Genomic DNA, 21818 nt, shown 5'->3' with positions numbered 1-21818 from the left:
ACATCGTCGTGTGTGCCAATATTTTTAGAAACATAAAAAAAATTACAGTAATTGGCAAACAATGGATCTTTAAATATTTTATTTTTATTTTTTTATGTGACACCTCACAAGAGTATCCCTGCCTGTGCAGTGTACAGACAGGGGAACTATCTCACCACCCGGTTGGGCGGCGTTGTGAGGCGGAATAAGGTAGGGGCTGTAGGAAGGGATTTGTTAATGCGGGCCTTGAAGAGGCTAGGATTATAGGAGGGAGGAAAAACAGATGCCGGTAGCTCGTTCCACATACGAGCCGACTTACACAAAAACGAGTCGTAAAAACGGCCCGTTCTCATGAAGCCAACGTCAACCGTGAACGGGTGTTCAGTTTGTGTCCGTCGAGTTTCGCGCACGTGCACCGGTGCATCAGGAATCAATGCTGCTAGCTCCTTGGAGCAGGCTCCATTGAAATACCTGTAGAACAGACACAGCATGCCTACATTGCGTCTATGCATTAGAGAAGGCAATCGGTCTGTTAACAACGGATTGTCAATCAGACGGATCGCTCTCCTTTGCACAGATTCAAGCAGGTTTATCAAGTATTTTGGGGCACCAGCCCAAAGGTGGCTCCCAAATTCAATAGTTGGGCGGACTTGAGACTTGTACAGTGTCAGCAGCTGGTCACTGTTGAAGAATCTCCTAGCCCTGTACAAGACGCCCAACTTTTTGGAGGCCTGATTTACTCGGGCTTCTATGGATCCCTGATACTTGAGCTGGTCTGATATAGTAACTCCAAGCATTTCAATGGAGTCTTTATTGGGGAGAGTGCTCCCATCAAATTGCACCAGACAGTCATTGATCTCCCTCTTTGCCGAAATCAGACACGCTTGGGTTTTTGAGACGTTGGCTTTACCCCAGGCACGAACCATCTCGAGGTGGTGTTCAATTTTTTGCTTCAAAACTTTAATTTGAAGATGCTCCGAAGATCTAGTGTTAAACGCGTGTCAAACATTTGAAAATAGTCGACTTTTAAAAACGCGTCAGTTCTACGACGCGTTCGTGACTTGAGTTGAGTTGCGTTTCCTCGCTCCTACAACATGGAAATCATGATTATTTATGCGAATAACGCACAAGAGTCCCAACTGTCTGAAGCAAATGGGGACTATGGCAATTGTGAGGTTGGGAAGGGAAGGAAAATGTAAAGAGGAAAGTTGGAATGAACCTGGCTGTATAGATCTGATCAGCAAACATAGTGAGCAAAATGTTTAGATTCTGAATTTCATTGGAAGAAAAATATATAAAAATCTTACTAAAGAAAAAATAGTTTGAAAAATGTGTCTTTTAAAAATGTGTGTTTTATAAATGTGGGTTATAAAAATGTGTGTATCAAAAAGGCGTGTATCAAAAAGGTGCATTTTATAAATGTGGGTTTTAAAAATGTGAGATTTAAAAATATGGGTTTTAAAAATGTTTGTTTTAAAATGTGTGTTTTAAAATGTGTGTATTAAAAATGTGTTATTTAAAAATGTGTGTTATTAAAACGTGTGTTTTGAAAATATGTGTTTTAAAAATGTGTGTTTTTAAAATATGTGTTATTAAAATGTGTGTTTTAAAATATGTGTGTTATTAAAATATGTGTTTTAAAAATGTGTGTTTTTAAAATATGCGTTATTAAAATGTGTGTTATAAAAATGATTTTTTTAAAATGTGTGTTATAAAAATGTGTCAACCCTAAACAAATGAATTATTTTCGAAATAATAATATTATATTAGTAAATTCTTATAAAAAATAATATCTTAAAACATTCCACAAAACCTATCGTTGTCCCTTTTTAACATTTATAACTGATAAACTGACTTCTCTTTCTATCTATATAAGATAAAGATGTACTCACACGCTACACCTTTTTCATTATCGGATAACTATATAGTGACTAAATAGGGTAAAAATATAATATGAGATAGCATAAAGTATTTGTTTTATCTTTCGAAGGGGAATGAGAGTGTAAGGTATTTTTAAATAAATCTATTTGAATTTCAATTTGGTTTTTGGTAATGAATGAATGCAAATATTGGAAGCGGAAATTAACCTACTTCCTGACATCCGATCGAGCTGACACTCGTAAGATATACTCGTTGTCGATGACAATGCATTCTCTCAACTTTTGGTGGCAATGATTTTTGGCAAAAAAATAACACGGTTTTAGCACAATGATCAAAATTAATTAATTAATTAATCTTTTAACTGTATTCATTGTTTGTGAAAATTCTCTATTAAGGCGATGCACTACGTAGTCATTTAAAATCATGTGTTTTTGGTTTGAAAATTTGGTCGCCTAGAAATGTTTCAGATGCTTTAATTAAATACCGCGAGTAGAATACATCTTGGCCTTTGAAATAATCGAGTATTTTTTAGATAAGTCTTTTTATAAGCCCAGAAAAAAATAATGTATAGGCCTATGAAAACTGTTTTAATGTTCAAAATCTCTTATTTACGAACCCATTTTCGGTTATGCTTTTATTGTATAATGTGGCAAATTAAGTTATTTATAAAATGATCGAAAAACATTTAAATATTTATGCCTGAACATCCACAAAATAAAATAAAAGTCACTTTTTGGCCATGTTTTTTTCTTGCATAAATCAAAACAGGTGGATGGTATGAAGCGGGAATTTAAGCCTTATCGCCATCTACGTAAGGTGTGTTATTGATAGGGTTCGATTCAAAATATTACACGACGTAGTGCATCGTCTTAAGATAACTGACTAACTAACTAACCATCACGCCGTTTCCCCGCAGGAGTAGGCAGAGAGGATGGACACACTTCTTGCCTCATTCACATTCGTGCATCGTCTCGCACATACTCTTCTGTTATTCTGACTTTTGACATAACCCGACTCAAGTATCTGGTTCACTTGATCGTGCCATGTCTCGGGCGTTCCCGACTTCATCTGTCATTCACATTTGCTTCATATCACTCCTTTCTTCGTTTGTTCACTGTACATTTATTCGTATAGCGTTATTTGAGGCTTAGAGTTATAAAATCAGAGACGCTACTGCGTACTAATATCTCTTCGTAACGTGTTCCACTATTAAGCAGTGCGCGTAGACCGGATTAGGTAATTTTAATTAGAAACTTGGGAGAGTTGGAGGTAAAAAAGTGGGACTCATTTTTTCGCTTCATTTCTCATCTAAATACGTGATTTTTCACAAAAAAGTCACTTTTTGAAATACATTTTAATTTTTTTTTATTATTATCAACTTTTGTGAATTGAAACGCCTTCCTGTAGGCCTCAGATAAGATTATACTCTGTTATCAACTTGATATTTTTTTCGGTCATTATTATCTGTGCTGCTTTCTGATTGAACCTGTTTTGCAAAGTTATACCAAAGTTAAAACAATTCTTCCGTTGTTCCCAAAGTAAGTACTAATGTTATATTTTTACAAATTCTAGTTCAACAGAACGCTCACATAAAATATAGAATGTTATCTAATTAAACCTACGTTGGTGGCGATAAGGTTAAAATTGGCACATAACTCCGCCCATGTTTTGATTTATTCTAAAAATACATCGCAAAAACGCATGTTTTGTTGTATTTTGTAACACAAAGTACTTAAGAGGAAGCTACAAGCCAAAAATGTGCATATTCTTGGTATTCCTTATATCGTAGGTAATAGGCATTAAAATCGCTTGACAAACGGAGTCTAGAAACGTTCGATTTCAAGCAAAAATCTGGTTTTTATTTATTTTGTAAATAATTTTATAAGAAAGCAAAAAAGTTAATCAAGTGAAACTGTCACAGATAATCATAGCTATAATACTGTATTTTTTAAAGTTGTTTCTTTTATGCGTTCATACATTTATGTTAAAAAAAAAAATTTTTAGTAGTTTGCATTTATATTTTTTATTGAGTAATTTATATTTTTATTTGTATTCTACTCAAGCGAAGCGATAGGAAAACCTTCAATTTATCTAAGGCATATTTTTTGGTATTCATAATGTACCTACACCAATTCGTTATAAAGATTAATCAAAATAGTGTTTTGGCATTAAGCTTCGCCTTAAATGTTTTCCCTCCACGCTGTAAAGAACTTAATTTGAAACATTATTAGATAAAACCGAATTCTTAAAAAGGTTCGCAAGATGGAGATTTTACACTTTGACAAACGCATGTATTCATACGATCTACAAAAATATTAATTTATTTTTACTAGTTTTCGGATGATTCATTTCAGTCGAATAACATGTTAACCCGATATGATTAAAGATTTTCACGGCCAAACGTATTATAGTGATTTGTTTTTGGGGTATGTTGCCGTGTTGCTCTACCTCCTCCTTTAGCCAACGTTTCGGACAGCATTGCAGTGTCCATCATCAGGGCAGATGTGTAATCCATATAATTACACGTCTAATATGTAATGCGCAACATGGCATATGTTAACATTAATTAATATTAACAGAAACGACGCGGTTAAAATTAATAGTTTTTGGTATTCGGTACGTGACGACTTCATCAAAACTAAACGCCGAAATACACATTAATTTCACGAATTATTATATTGAAATACCGACCTTACGTGGATTAACACGCGCAAAACGGTATCACTTCTACTTGATAATGAACACTATAACCCTGTCCGAAAAGTTGGCTAAGTAAGGAAGAAGCCCAACACGGCATCATATCCTAAAAATAATCATAATATGTTGTTTATTGATCAAATAAAAACATTTTTTTTGTAAATTTTTAGTGTGTGTATTTTTATCAGTGATTGATTATGGATTTAGTATCTGTTGACATTTTGAAGTGTTTCAGAAAAAATAATAAGTCGCGTGTCATCAATTTTGTATTATCACTAGATAATACGATGTCCCTTTCCAGCAGGACTCTCTCGACCCATCGCCTTGTACCCCAGTGGGAGGGATTGATTCATACGTCCGTCACTCCTGGTAACATTGACTCACCCCTCGTACCTTTTTCCTTCACAGAACATTCTGTCCCTCCTTTTCCTAAAGAGACCCTCCACCCAGCATCCCAGAAACAATTATTATTTTTTCATGTAAATTATTATACTAGAGATTACCCATCAATGTAAGGTGTATATGATTTCGTAAAATTTGGGAAAATAAGTATACAAGGTTATTTAATAAATACATACAGGGTTTTCCAATAAGAGGTGTTATTTTGAATACCCCGCTATTTCGATAGATGTTACTTTTGAAGCTGTCATTTTTGACATTTGACGAGTAGAAACTACGCCTACTAAAATTGTCGCATCTGGGGCTCGGAAAACCCAAGAATTATTTTTGAAAAGCCTCTCTATCCTCAACGTGTGACTGTTTGTGCGGTTTATGGTCCGGCGGAGTCATTAGACCTTACTTTTTCGAAAATGAGGCTGGAGCAACAGTTACGGTGAATGGATTGCGCTATCGAGAGATGATCAATGATTTTTTATGGCCGGAATTGGATGGTATTGATCTGAACAACGTTTACTTTCAACAAGACGGCGCTACGTGCCACACAAACAACGAAATCATTGATCTTTTACGATTGAATATCAAAATAACACCTCTTATTGGAAAACCCTGTATATTACACACTATTTTCGTACTCAATCTTTTTTTAAATAAGTTGATATACATGGGAGAATATTTTTATTCGTGCGCTTAATTCTTCTACACTACCCAACGGATTTTGATAGGATTTTCACTATCATTTAGAGAATTTCTTCCGGAAGGTTTACATATATAATACATGCATTTTGTATTTATAGAAAGTAGAAAAAAGTCGATGTTTTGTAATCAAGTCGTAAAAAATATATATTCCTGCGCTTACATTCTGCGAGATCATCCGCTTTTGTTTCAAAACTTTGTGCCCGAGCAAAGCCGGGTTTACGTCAGCTATTATATTATATAATATTTACTATTATTATATACACCTTATTCGTGCTGATAACGATACGTTTTAGTTTCATTCTTAGCAAACAATACAGCACATGAAATTTATTATGAATAAGTTCATATTGACTCAGCAGTCAACTAGCGTCAGTTTCAAGGTCTATTGCCGCGAGGCATTGTTATGTAAGGTTTATGAGGCAATTGCTTTGAGTTGAGAAAAATAATTATACGAATTAACATCTATTTCATCGTATGTATATATTTAACTCAACAAATGCAGTAAATTTATTTATTGGACAATTTGTATAGCTCCGCTTTTGTGAGATATCACCTCAGGGGCGCTTTACAGTTGATGCAGGTATTACAAAAAATATCTATAATTCAAAAATTAAGTTAAATAAAATGAAGTACAGGAACAGGTGGCACGAAGATAGAAGATGAAGACTCTTCAGCAAGAATCCTAGGTGGTGAAAAAACTGGACCAGCTGCTACAGCGAGAGAGTGCACCGCGTCCACCAACAGTTCCAGCACGAGGTTCGTCATCCGTCCAGGTATGTGTCTGCTGCTAATAGAGCGCTGACACAATATCCTCTCATAGATACCAGACCTTGGCAGTACCGCTGTGACATTCGACGAAGATAGAGGATGAAGATGATGGTGAAGAAACTGGACCAGCTGCTGCAGCGAGAGAGTTCACCGCGTCCACCAACAGTTCCAGCACGAGGTTCGTCATCCGTCCAGGTATGTGTCTGCTGCTAATAGAGCGCTGACACAATATCCTCTCATAGATACCAGACCTTGGCAGTACCGCTGTGACATTCGACGAAGATAGAGGATGAAGATGATGGTGAAGAAACTGGACCAGCTGCTGCAGCGAGAGAGTTCACCGCGTCCACCAACAGTTCCAGCACGAGGTTCGTCATCCGTCCAGGTATGTGTCTGCTGCTAATAGAGCGCTGACACAATATCCTCTCATAGATACCAGACCTCGGCAGCACCGCTGTGACATTCGACGAAGATAGAGGATGAAGACTCTGCAGCTAGAATCCTAGATGATGAAGAAACTGGACCAGCTGCTGCAGCGAGAGAGTTCACCGCGTCCACCAACAGTTCCAGCACGAGGTTCGTCATCCGTCCAGGTGTGTGTCTGCTGCTAATTAAGAGTTGACACAGTATCCTCACATAGATAACGGACCTTGGCAGCACCGCTGTGACGTTCGGCAATTCCATCATTCATCTCCATGTAATCTTGTTCCTGGTGATTATGTTAGTGATGCATTGTACCCGCAATAAAAGGCGACGGTCGGGATAATAAATTACCCTAGGCTTAACGAAACACTTGTTAGGGCCTTCGGAGTTTCCAAGAATTTCGTCGGAAACATCTGGCGAGCAGAAACTCGATTTTTTTTTAAAATGTCATCCGCACAAGAGTTCCAACTGCTCTCAAACGTCTGAAGCCAGTGATACTGGCATTCCCAATTGGGTTATGTTGTGAGGCTGATTGTAGCGGGGACGGGAAGCAGATGGAGGAAAGAAAAAGTTCCTGCCTATTCAGATCTGTTCACCAAACACGGCCAAAGCCATTTCAAACAATTTTTTTTTGGATTAATTTGTGTCATTTCACAAATTACGGTGACTAGATCCTAATAGCCAGGTACTTCCCCATATTCCTCTGCCTCATCTCATTCCCCTCCACACTACCTTCAACTTTACAACATACCCCTATTGGAGACACCTTAGTCACACTTGCTCCAAAAGTTTGGGAGCTGTTTCACTTTCCAATTTTATTAAATTTAATGTTTTTTTTCTAATTATGTATTTTCTTTGTTTGTAGGTGAAAATGGTATCCTGCTATATGAAAGCCTCCATAGCTATATGGCTCATATTCGCTTGCTTCCTTATAACACACGCTCAAGATGATGTCAAAAGTAAGTTTCATTTATTTTAATTAATTTCTCACCATTCACCAACAAATGTAGATATAATATGTCTCGACGCCATCTAGTGGGAAAATTTAGCACTAACAAAGCCTTTCCTACAAAAATAAAGTTGGTTGTTTACAGGTGAAAACATATAATAAGCAGTAATTGTTGATTGACGCACTAGTACATATTGAATCATTTGGCGTTTTGGAAATAAGCCGACATAGCTCAGTGGTTCAGAGCACCCGACCGGACATCATAAGGTGCGGGTTCAATTCCCGTTGGCAGCATTTATTTTTACTCGGGAGATATTTTCAATTTGTATTGATATTTCAGGGGACTAATTATTGCTTATTAATTAATTAATTAATTCATTCATTGAACTATGATTATGATGTGAATCATAAATAGCACGAACTCAACCTAATTAAAAAACTAATCTAACCTAACCTAACGAGGTAAGCTTTTAAAAAGAGAGAGGGAGATAATAATAAATGGAAATGCGAATGTTAGAGGGAGCGCGTAAATGTAAAAAAATAAATTATAATTAATAGGCGTAAGTGAAAATATTGGATAAATAAGCATCACTTATTTAGTAAAAAATCTCCCTGCAAATGTTTTAAGTAGCATTTAAAGAAACACTGTGAATTTTTTCATACCTATAACATGTAAAATAACTGAACCAAATGTGTTTTTTTTTAAAATAATTTGCTACGCAGAAAAGTCCCACAATAGACTGCGCTAAAAAACCTTTACCTTACTTTGGCGAACTTTACTTGAACTTTAACGTTAAAAATTAACTTGAACGGAAAAAAAATCCCTCAGGGCTTATGTTATCTTTGGTAATGCTGTATGGAGGGTATTTGTAGGGAAAGGAAGGACATAAAGTTCTGCGAAGGAAAAATGTATCTAGGGTCAATGTGTCCAGGAGGGACAGACGTATGAATCCATCCCTCCTAATGAGTCCGGCTGGAGAGGTCAAAAGGTCTCACTCAATCAGTCTCTCCCGATCCGACCCGCCACGCAGTAGGTGGGTAGGTAAATATTGTATTTGTTTTAGGTATTTGGAAGAGTCCGTTGGTTTTAAATTGCATGTTTCGTGAGTTTGACGGTCTCCGCGGTCAAGGGGTAAGGTTTAATCCGAAGGTTGCGGGTTCAAATCCCGGCGTGCGCGTGTAAATTTCATTTGACGAATTTGTGTCATTTCACAATTTATTCATTTAAAATAAAATATAGTATACTTGCGGCATGTTCTAGAGTGAAAGATACTGTCAGTGTCGCCCTGCTGTAAGACCACCGTTCAGAATTGATACGTTGCTTTAAATGGCTTTAGTCGTGTTTGGTGACCAGGTCTGAATAGCCAAGTACTCTCCAACCTCCCTCTTCCATATCTCCTTCCCCTCCTCACTACCTTTAGTCTCACAAAATACCCCAATTGGGGATGCCATAGTCTCACTGACTCCAGACGGTTGGGAGAAGTTGGGATTCTTGTGCTGTAATCACATAAAAGAATTAGTTAAAATTAGCTTGCTTTGTTTTTAAAGAGATGAGTTTAATTGGTTTTTGTCTAAATTTACCGAACGTTTTACATGAAATGTGGTTTGATATGAACTTTTTAAAGTTTTAAAATAAAATATTACAAATTTAGCATATTTCAAAAGGTGACCTGATAACTCAACAACGTGACAATTCAACACACCTTTAAAAAGTGATATAGAGTCGTGAAAAGTTATGAAATAAAAACTAGGTTTAATAGCTTACGTAGAATAGGTTAGTTTTTTTTTCATATGACTTTAAGTATAACTTCCTAAAATATCTGTGTGACAAGTCGTTTGTAGGATTTAATAATTATGCAGAGGCAGCTTCATACTTTAAAATTGATTCACTTAGTGTACGGAGGCATCATAAGGATGCACTATTTCTGTATAAAGTAGACAATAATATTTAATGCCCAGAGTTGCTAAACAAGATTCTATTCAATGTACCTGCGCGTTCAACGCGCTCTTCTGTCCTGTTCAGGGTGGATCAATGCAAAACGAACTCTAAGCAGAATTCTTGCCTGAACAGACTATATAATAATTACAATACCGTATTATCCTAGGTTGATATTTTTAGTTACGAACTTACCAAATACAAGAGGTCCATAAAATAATATTTCTCTGATGGTTTGTGAATAATGTTTATGTCTGTATTGTTTATATCTCTATTATGATTTGATTTATATCTACAACCTCTCTCCATGGCTATAAATGTATTGTTTTGTAAATTTTTCGTTTTAAATAATCTTTTGTTTGTATACATTTTTAAATTCATATTCCTTTCTCACAAATTTAATTTACTTATTCCTTATTATGCTGTCTCAGTAGAGGTAAAGTCACAAGGAGAAAATCAATAATTGGTTTTATTTTACTTTATAATACTTATGTACAAATTGATTAAATGTAAACGGTCGATTTCCCGAAAATGAATAAATAAATAAATAACTTTTGATGATTCATTTTTCTGCCTCCGATATTGAATCTATGACTGATAGCGTTATTATTATAACTATCTAAAGTATTTGATAATATAGACTTAAAAAAAACTATATTAGCTTAGGATAGATTAGTTTATTCAAAAGTGTTCTGTTATGACACCTTTTCGGTTTTGTCGGGTTTCCGTATAAATAATTCTTTTTTTATGTATATATTGGACTTTAGTTTTGTTACAGTTAGCAAATAGTTACGTAGCTACTTCAAAAGCGCAAAAAAAACAAATATTTGAAAGACTAGCTTTATGATAATATATAAATATAATTTAATATAGATAGTGCCAGCGGGAAATGTTCGTTTTTTTAAGCACATTGTGAGATAATTTTTGTATTTCTGATTAGAACTTCAGTAAACATGTTGTTATCTGATAAAATAATAATTCAAGGGACTCGATTAATACGATTATAAATCGTCATACTAACTATGCAGTCGAGGGCGTCGCTACTAGACATACACTCGAGCGATCGCGTCATTAGATGAAAGTCTTTATTCAATGTGTAACTAAAACACCGTTTAACGGTTGGAAAGTTTTATTTATTTATTATTTATTGGATGATTTGTATAGCGCCGCTTTTGTGAGATATCACCTCAGAGGCGCTTAAAAGTAAATATAATTAGTAAATATGTGTTATTTTCACATATTATTTTGACAATCTCTATTCCATGCCGAGTTGAAAAAATACTTATATTAAATTCCCTCAACAGAAAAATACTCATATTAAATTCCCTCAATAGAAAAAATACTTATATCTATTAAATTCCCTCAATAGAAAAAAATACTCATATTAAATTCACTCAATAGAAAAAAAATACTTATATTAAATTCCCTCAATAGAAAAAAAATACTTATATTAAATTCCCTCATTAGAAAAAATACTTGAATTAAATTCCCTCAATAGAAAAAAACGTAAAGTTTGCTCCGAAACTTATAAAAAACAGCTGGTTCATTTAGATGACATGTTATAGGTATGAAAAAAAATCACTGTGTTTCTTTAAATGCTACTTTTCATTTGATTTCGCTGTGTTTTTAACAAGTCGTGTTTATTCAGTTTGTTTTCAACAGTCGCCCTCTATTATTCGTATATACTTTTAAACCTTCTTCAGTTCTCTTCTTCTTTTTTTAACGCTATAACGTAATCGATTTTAAATATGCCATTTATTTTTTATACTCATTTTTGTACCTACAATATCTACAGTAGACTGCATTGAAGTTTGTGTATCTGTTTGTGAACATTGTTTACTGATATTAATTTGACATTTAGATTAGAAATTTTAATCAAAATCGCTTTGTTATCCGAAAATATTTTGAGGAATTTCAATTCGATTAATACATTTTTGATTAATGAGGTATGATTTGAAATTTTGAAGACCAAAAGTATTATAGTGATTTGTTTTTGGGGTATTATGCCGTGTTGCGCTACCTTATTCTTTAGCCAACGTTTCGGACGGCATTGCAGTGTCCATCATGAGGGCAGATGTGTAATCCATATAATTACACGTCTAATATGTAATACGTAACATGGCATATGTTAACCTCATTAATATTAACAGAAACGACGCGGCTAAACTTAATAGCTTTTAGTATTAGGTACGTGACGACTTCATGAAAACTAAACGCCGAAAACCATATTAATTTCACGAATTATTATATTGAAATATTTTTGATGATTTTGATTAATGAGTTGATTTTGTTAATTATTTAAAACTAGCTCTTTCTATAAATATACAAGTGTTATATATATGTATAACCCTATCAAAATCCGTTGCGTAGTTTAGAAGAACTAAGCGCACAGACAGACGGACGACTAGCGTGATTATTAAGTTTAATTTGTAGAACTCCATTTGAATTTAAATTTTTTATATATTCAATAATATTGTAATTGGGTTTATAAAAACAATTTATTTTTAATCAAGGTTTGATAATGCCTTCAGAGGGCGAAACAGCTGTCACGCGTAATAATAATTACACAGCAGAACTTGTTTAAAAATAAACTGTTTTTATAAACCCAATAACAATATTATTGAATATATAAAAAAAAATAAAAAAATATTTTATAAATCTTACATTTCCTCCAGTTTTGAAGGTCAAGAGTGGAAAATTTCAGAAGAAAACTGTAGATTTGTATTTAAAAAAAACAAGGCCATACTTTAACATATTTTTGAAGCGTTTACGATAATTTTTTTAATGCAGACTGAATGCACGTTATGCTCTCTGTCTAGCAAAGATTAAATCGTGTCTCACCATAATACGAAATGAGATAGCATATGTTTTATGAGACCGTGTCAGTCTGGGATATATATCTCCCAGAAAGACTTTACAGTTGTTTATGGTCTGAGGAATATCTCCCAAAATTGGTCAAGGGGTTAAACTATTATTCTCAACTATTATTATTAAATAGTATTCTTCTTCTTCTTCTTCCTAGCACTATCCCAACCAAAGATATTAGAAGAACGAGATGTGCTATGCGCAGTTCGTACTGAGTGGAATTGTTTTGCCGAGTGTCGCCGGTTTTGTTCACCAATACTACTGCACACCTTCGCTTGCGCTTAGGTATCCGCACTAATACATAGAACAGATTTCTGTGCGTACACGTCCCGATACCTTTCAAAGTACCCTAATTAGGTAGTACTCCGGCTACGGTCCGGCGGCCAACATAGCATATCTCGTTCTTCTAATATCTTTGATCCCAACTCATTGCCTAGGTAGGCTGTTGGGGTCGGCTCTTCTCGTTCTCAGGTTATAGCTTCTTCGGTTCTGAGTGTCGCTTTCATCTAGGCCATTTCTTTGTAGGATTTTGGAGCATTGGGTCATCCAGGAGTTCTTTGGTCTACCTCTGGATGACTGTCTTTGAAGCTCTATAGACATTGCCTGCTTCACTGTGTGGTCTGGTGGTCTCCGTCTTATGTGCCCATACCATCTTAACTGTCGTTCCTCTAGCGCTCTGTTTATGTCAGTGACACCCTGTAGGGGTTAAACTGTATCACATATAACAATAAGATATAACAATGAACGTTTCTTTCTTTGACCCCTATAGACTCAAAAACTACCACACCGATTTCACTGTCCATTTCAAAGTTTGTTCTTATTAGTGCCAGGAGTGTTTAGAGAGTGATTTGAATGCTAGAAAAAGTCGGGGATGTCCGAGGAAGACTTGGAATGAGATACGCAGTCGAATTAAAGTCCATATAAGATGTAGTTTTTTTAACAGTAACATTGCAGATTTCATACTACAGGGTTTTCCAATAAGAGGTGTTATTTTGATATTCAATCATAAAAGATCAATGGTTTCGTTGCTTGTGTGGCACGTAGCGCCGTCTTGTTGAGAGTAAACGTTGTCCAGATCAATACCATCCAATTCCGGCCATAAAAAAATCATTAATCATCTCTCGATAGCAATCAATTCACCGTAACTGTTGCTCCAGCCTCATTTTCGAAAAAGTAAGGTCCAATGACTCCGCCGGAACATAAACCGCACAAAACATTTTTAATTATATAGATAGATAGACGATTAATAGTTTGAAAAAAAGTGAAAACCTGAAAACTGGGTGCATTTTTAAGATGGAAATAATATTACCTTTGTTTTAAATATATAAATTTCCGTTATTTTTTTGTTTAATTTGGTAGAGCATTGTACAGGGTTTTCCAATAAGAGGTGTTATTTTGATTAGCCCGCTATTTCGGTAGATGTTACTTTTGAAGCTGTCATTTTTTGACATTTGACAAGTAGAAACTACGCCATTAATAACAATGGAACGAAACACGCTTGTCCTTCCTTCACTTACGTGTTTCTGCGTTTTCTATCTCGCTTTATTTTATTTCGACACGCTGATTTCGGGTAGCCAAAAGCCTTATATTATATTTATTTAAATTATAAGTGATTTTTGTGTATTTACAAACGGAATGAAACTACATCAAATACTTAATCTCTCAAAAGCGCAGGAAGTCATTTTGTGCCTAGAGCGACGTGTTTGTGACAGCTTGTCTGACGAACGAACTTATGAGCGATTCTAAACGCGGTAAATCTCAAGTACGTCCACTGGACCTAGTACGTTGCAACCACGCATGTTGTCTCAGCAATCTATCTTCTCTTTTAATTCGTCTAAGATTATACCCAAATAAAATCGTCAAAATGAGGTTTTGTAATACCGTTTACTCCTCCAAAACTCAACCGATTTTTAATGTTTTTTTCACCAAATGTGTTAGAAAAAAATATTCTATGACTTCACGTTTTGATATAAAAAAATACATTTTAAATTTGTATACTAAACGTCTGTTGATGGCGTTGAAACTAGGCAAGAAGTAACTTATCGAAAAAGCAAAACATGGGACGTACCAGTGGTCGATCTCAATCTTATAATAAAAAAATGTTTGCACCAGTATCAAAATCTAGAGAGGAAATATGGGAATATGTTTGTGTGGACAAAGAGCCACTCAAACTTTCTCTTAATTATGTGTTAATGCCGTATCTATGTAACTGGAAATCCTGTGTTTTCGCAAGTACTTTTTGGATGTATTGGTTTTTTCTTCAAAATACTTTTAAGAGTCCTAACCATCGTGCCAGTGAGATTATGGAATCCCCAATTGGGGTACGTTGTAAGGCTGAAGGGAGGGAAAGGAGATGGTGCAGAGGAAGGCAGGGAAGTACCTAACTATTCAGATCTGGTCAACAAACACAATTTTTAAATCCATTTCAAAGAAAGTTTAGATTCTGAAAGGTGTCGATGTCGGAATCGTCTGAATTCTTGACAAATCAGTTCCAATTTTGAAAAAAATAATTAAAATATTTTTTTGTTAAAAACATTATACTATAGGTAGGTACTTTATCACTTGTCTGAATTCTTCACTCACAGTTCTACGTTTGAAAATGACACTTAAATTCAAAGCAAATCCGAGTTATAGAGTTCATTGAATCAAAGTTACGCAGTATAAACACACAACCGAAATTAGTACCTATTTTTGATTACTTTAAATGAATAAATTGAGAAATAACACATTTTAACAGAACAAAATTTACTTTTCAACCACGGAGGCCTTTAACATTTCAAAGGCTTCTAAGTTCGTGGTAATGCTTGGTTTAGTTTCCATGGTTTCGAAGCCATAAATAGGAAATACCGATAGAAATTTTTTGTGGGCGTGTCAGTGCGCCCGAAGTAAGTTAAGAATATAATTTCCCTCAGGGCCTATCTCATTTACACCCCTGCTAAGATACCAAACGGAGCGAACCACTTACGACGACCTTTAGCAAAGGTGTTGTTGGTAATCCAACGCCTTTAATCGCCTTGTACAGGGTTTTCCAATAAGAGGTGTTATTTTGATATTCAATCGTAAAAGATCAATGGTTTCGTTGCTTGTGTGGCACGTAGCGCCATCTTGTTGAAAGTAAACGTTGTCCAGATCAATACCATCCAATTCCGGCCATAAAAAATCATTAATCATCTCTCAATAGCGCAATCCATTCACCGTAACTGTTGCTCCAGCCTCATTTTCGAAAAAGTAAGGTCCAATGACTCCGCCGGACCATAAACCGCACCAAACAGTCACACGTTGAGGATAGAGAGGCTTTTCAACAATAACTCTTGGGTTTTCCGAGCCCCAGATGCGACAATTTTGCTTGTTGACGAAGCCACTGAGGTGGAAATGGGCCTCATCAAGTGAATTTTAATAATTTCAATGCGTTGTTGAAGCGTGTATCGTTCCATTTTTATTAATGGCGTAGTTTCTACTTGTCAAATGTCAGCAAAAAGACAGCTTCAAAAGTAAAATCCACCGAAATAGCGGGCTATTCAAAATAACACCTCTTATTGGAAAACCCTATATATCATATAGCACTATCCAACGCTTGAATTACATATCTCCCTTTCAAACCATCTTTGACCGTAAAATTTTCCTACCAGGAAAAAATACATTATTATTCATTCAATTCGAAATTAAACCAGGCTAAATTCCAACGCTGATGACACACTTAGACTTATTGCAGATTATTTGTTACGTGAACATATTACCTACAACAGTCATCAAGCGAATTAGTCATATTGCTAATTAGTGACAACGGAGTGTCCTATTTCGGACTGTGTAAATACTATTTGTACCTACAATGTTAGGACTTTATTTAAATGACATACATAAGGTGTTGTATCAACTGTCAACAATACAATACGGTATATTGTATTCTATAATTTGAGACTCGATTCATAAATTATTTATGCAGTACACACATAGAATAAAATAAATGCTATGTATGCGTGTTTCGTGATCCAAAATGCAAAGTTCAGAAGAGGACAATACAGAAGACAATACAATATTGTCCTGTCACAGCTCCGTGAATGCTGACAACGCGAGTTACAATAAATAGTTACGTTAACATTATAACGCGAGCCGAGCCTCGGATTATTGGAAAGGAACGAAGCAACAATGCAAATGTATAAGCAGAATTAGGAATTTTATACCAAGATTGTAGTGTTCAAACAGTTCTCCAACTCGTCGTGGAAGGAGATTGTAAAGAATAATTTATTTGTGTTACGTCAGGGATTTATTCAACACTTTGCGTATTACAATAGTGACTCGATAGTCGACCTAACTAGAAGCTGGCCAATTGAGATCTGAAACAGTAAGTTTGTCTGGGAGCATTCCCACTGGCCCTAGCGACTACTGACTACTAGCTGCCATCTTGCGGACTTACAAGCAAGCTCTTTGCACTGCCCTCTATGAGTGCATCTGTGAAGCTGTTGTGTTCCCACAAACCGTTCTCCAACTCGTCGTGGAAGGAGATTTCAAAGAATAAGTTATTTGCGTTACATCAGGGATTTATTCAATACTTCGCTTATTATAATAGTGACTCGATAGTCTACCTTACTAGGAGCTGGCTAAATGAGATCTGCAAATACCAAGTTTGTTTGGAAGCAGCCTAACTGGCCATAGCGACTACTGACTACTAGCTGCCATCTTGCGGATTTCTAAGCAAGCTCTTTGCACTGCCCTCTATGAGTGCATCTGTGAAGCTGTTGTGTTCCCACAAACAGTTTTCCAACTCGTCGTGGAAGGAGATTATAAATAAATGGTTCTTTGTGATAAATCAGGGATTTATTAATACTTCGCGTATTGCAATGGTGACTCGATAGTCGACCTAACTAGAAGCTGTCTAATTATGATTTGAAAAAGTAAGTTTGTCTGGGAGTATTCCCACTGGCCCTGGCGACTACTGGCCACTGGCTGCCATCTTGCGGACTTCCAAGCAAGCTCTTTGCACTGCTCTCTATGGGTGCATCTGCGAAGCTCTTGGCTAACTAGCTTCCCAACAGCTAGATTGTATTTGTTGCCAGAGCGACTTGCTATTGTTCTACTGACTTGTCCAAGCGCGTTTACACGTGGACAATACCGACTTGCGGGGTGGTGGGGGTAAAACAATGTCCCGCCGAGATAGCTTGCACGTCTATCTCTAGGACAATGTCTTGGTTCATTCTTCTGTGCTCCAAACTTCTGTTCACACTAGGACAATGGGTCCAGAGCTTGGACAATAAATATTATCCTGTACTAGGCAAAATTCGTTATGAAAATTTCATTTCAATAGCTTCACAACTTCAGATAACAGCAAAGTAGACACACATCCAAAACAGTATTTTGCCAGTTTTTAACATATTTGTATTTATTTTGGTTTGCAGGGAAGCAAGGCAACACCTGTGTTAAGGATATAGACTGTCCGGACAATGCCTTCTGCAAGAAGCTCTCTTCGGAGGACCGCGGCTACTGCGAGTGCAAGGATGACTATCTCCTTCGTATGTTCAACTCCACCCACAGGGAATGCCTCAAGGGTGAGTTTTGGGACCACTATTAATATGTATTTTTAAAATCTTTCATTTTTTTTCAGTTATTTTCACAGGTTGTTTTTGTCTTAAAAAAATTACGAAATAAAGGTATTATAACTGTAATGTTCACCTTTTTTAATGTTTCTCCTTGGCCGGGAGACCTGTAGGTCTTCGGCCCCTAATGTAGCGGCATAATTTGCAGTCGGTGGCCACTTATTTCGTGTACCGCATCACTCACTGCCCTACCTACACACGCGGTATTAATACATGTGCTGGCGACATGGATTCTCTGCTGAAATGCCTCGTATTCTTTGGTCTGCCATCAATAGGATGAGGTCCTCCCACACCTGCTGTGCCCACATGATGTATAGGCCTTAAAGAGTCGACGATGTGTGACTGTGATGCTGTGCACATCACCGAACATGTGGTCAACGAATGTCCGCTGCATTCACTCCTCGGCGGGATTGATGAAGGTCCACAGGCGACGCCTGAGGCCCTAGACTGGCTCACTGACCTAGATGTTCCCCTCTGACCCCACACCATACGAAAATACATGTTCTACAAGGCTACTGTGACTACACCGAATGCAGTTTTAGTGAGTCCTATGTCTTCCAAGGGAGAGAGAATCCTGCTTGAGATGGTTCTTTTTTTAAATCATTGGTATGCCAGTGAGTTCTCAATGACTCTTCAGTAGACTGATGTGACTTGCACCCTTTAGTCCAAAAGGGCAGGGAGTGAAGCAGACTTATACCTCTAGTCTATAAAGGTTTCTAGGATGTGAGGCAGTTACCTTGAGATCTCGAGGGCACCTACCACTTTCCCGAACATTTTAATGACCAGATGGCTCCCTGTATCGGTTCTTAGGTCAATACTCTACTTGTTCTTAAATAAAGCCACTATTAAATGATTCTAAAAGCCCCCACAAACTGACCCTATACGGCACAACATAAATTTATACAAAAACTTTTGGGTGAGAACACCTAAGGCAATTTGTTCTTGTTCTTGAAGCTAGTGGAAAGAAAAAATTTATAAAGAGGAACACCATTAGGGGAAAATAGAAAAGAACAACAAATTATATAACCGAGATGATATTTAGAGACGTGAAGCTTAAAATTAGCTTCCACGTTTTAACCTCCAAATGACCTCCAAGCGTTCTAACTAAAACTACCGTGTCTGGTCTACGCGCACCACTTATCATGTTCTAATAGTGGAACAAGTTTCAATGCAATAGTGCCTCTAACACAAAAACAGTATCTACAGCTTCTAGCAAACCACAGTAGTCCTGAAAAGATACAGTTAGAAGTGGAACTAGAAGGTGGTCCTTGGAACCCTTAAACCATCCCCGGTGGCGCATTGGCAAGACGTGACCCCCACGAAGACGATGGAACAGAAGAAACTTCTGAAGAAACCTGGAGACTATAATATAACTCACTCTAGCCGACAGGACCAGCTTTCCGTGGTCAGCTGTTTGTTTTCGGACTTCGGACCCTTCAAGATGTGCCCAGGAGATTGGTGAAGTCATCAAATCGGCGATGGATGGCTTCATACAATCGAATTCTAAAGAAACTGGCGTGGGCTCAAAGCCGTGGTTCAGTCGACAATGCTCCGAAGCAGTTCGACGAAAAAACGCGGCTTACCGAGCCTTCAACACATCTCGAACGCCCTAAAGCAGATCAGCATACAACAAATCGGCAAAGGAATGCAAGAGAATCATTAATAGGTCAAAATTCGAACACGACCTGCAGATCAGCAAAAAGCTGGCTGCCTGCCCGCATGGCAGCAGAGCATTCTGGTCGCTTGCGGGCTCAATAGGTCGGAATTTTTGCAAACCCAGTTTGCCACCTCTTACCAGACCTGACGGCTCACTAGCAAACACCGCCACCGAAAAGGCTAACCTATTAGGGAAAATGTTTGCGGAAAACTCGACCCTCGACGACGGAGGTGCTGTTCCGCCGTCGGTTCCTCACTGCGGCTTCTATATGAAAAAGCGGAGAATCCGGCATCGGGATGTACTCCACGTTATACGGGGGCTCGATGTTAACAAAGCTAGTGGACCTGATGGAATACCTGCCCTGGTATTGCAGAGGTGTGCTGCGGAAATAGTTCCAGTTTTGACAAAGCTCTTCAAAATGTCCCTGAAGTGTGGCACTGTGCCCTCTGGTTGGAAAAAAGCGGTAATTCACCCTATTCCCAAGAAAGGTGACCGCTCCAACCCGGCCAACTACCGCCCCATAGCGATCACATCAGTTCTGTCCAAAGTGATGGAACGTGTGATCAACGACAAACTGCTCACATACCTCGAGAAGAACAAAATTATCAACGACCGTCAGTACGGATTCCGGCGGAACCGCTCGTGCGGTGATCTTCTCGCGTATGTGACGCATGTTTGGGGGCGGTGCCTGGAACGTCACGGTGAGACCCAAACGGTCGCACTAGACATATCCAAGGCCTTTGACCGGGTCTGGCACCGAGGACTTGTCAACAAATTGCCTTCTTACGGACTTCCCGCATCCCTGTGTACGTGGATTGCTGACTTTTTAAGGGATAGGTCGATTCAGGCGGTTGTTGACGGTTTCACCTCTTCCTCACACTCCATAAATGCTGGCGTCCCACAGGGATCGGTTTTGTCTCCGACTTTGTTTTTGTTGCACATCAATGACCTTTTGACATGTGCACCGATTCATTGTTATGCGGATGACAGTACAGTTCATGATAGCTTTTTGTTTGACAAGCCCCCAAAGGGCACACAAACTCCAACGGCTCGGAGGGCTTTGAAGCAGAGAATGGACGGTTATCTCGAGAGTATTTCCTCCTGGGGTAAAAATAATCTCGTCGAATTTAATGTTTCAAAGACCCAATCCTGTCTGATTACGTCTAAAAGGGATCCAAATGATAATCTAGTCTCCTTCAACGGAAGCAATCATCCGAACAGGCCTTCCATTGATATGCTTGGTGTAACTATAAGTGACCAGCTCCGGTACGGGGGCTCCATCGAAGCCAGAGTAAAGTTGGCCTCTCAGAAGCTGGGCGTACTGTACAGGGCCCGCAGATACTTTAATAGTACACAACTGCTGACCCTGTACAAATCGCAAGTGCGCCCTACTGTCGAATTTGGCAGCCATCTCTGGTCCGGAGCCCCTAAATACCTGAAAAAAACCCTTGACTCTGTGCAAAAACGGGCGGTCCGTTTGATAGATTCCCCAATCTTAACAAACGGACTGCAATCTTTAGAGCGCAGGCGTCAGGTAGGTATGCTGTCCTTGTTCTATCGGTATTACAATTGAAGATGCTCTGAGGAACTAGCGTCATTGATCCCTTCGGCACCGGTGCGTAGTCGGGATACACGCCAAACGCGCGCCCAACATTTGTACATGGTTGACATTTGTCACATGAGAACGGGTCGCTTCTACGATTCGTTCTTAAGTTCAACAGCTCGGCTGTGGAACGAACTGCTGGCCTCTGTGATTCCTCCCTCCTAAAACAGGGGACTCTTCAAGACCCATTATCACTCCTTCCTCTCCACAAAAAGACCCTCCACACAGCATCCCCAAAGATGACATAGGCCCTGAGGGAAATTATTTTCTTCAGGGCCTCCTGTGTGGAGTTAATATTAAAAAAAAAAAAAAAAAACTCTAGCCGACAGGACCACAAGAGAATGGGAGATCTTTGATCAGATTTACCTGCTGAT

The 21818-nt window shown here is 37.7% G+C and overlaps 1 protein-coding gene across 1 annotated transcript in view; it reads left to right on the top strand.

The window, feature by feature from the left end:
- LOC149415044 (prion-like-(Q/N-rich) domain-bearing protein 25) overlaps positions 1–21818 on the top strand; it is a 58246-nt gene that overhangs the window by 24451 nt on the left and 11977 nt on the right. Inside the window, exons 3-4 of the mRNA XM_089643063.1 lie at positions 7709–7802; positions 17987–18136. Of these exons, the coding sequence (XP_089499189.1) occupies positions 7715–7802; positions 17987–18136 (238 nt within the window). The 5' untranslated portion in view covers positions 7709–7714. The remainder of the gene's footprint in view (positions 1–7708; positions 7803–17986; positions 18137–21818) is intronic.

Source organism: Hesperophylax consimilis, chromosome 19 (assembly GCF_061612785.1).
Source record: "Hesperophylax consimilis isolate HC1 chromosome 19, BYU_Hcon_1.0, whole genome shotgun sequence".
In the NCBI taxonomy this organism is placed as follows: domain Eukaryota; kingdom Metazoa; phylum Arthropoda; class Insecta; order Trichoptera; family Limnephilidae; genus Hesperophylax; species Hesperophylax consimilis.
The sequence above is the reverse complement of the archived record's forward strand: the minus strand, read 5'-3'. Positions and strand labels throughout refer to the sequence as shown.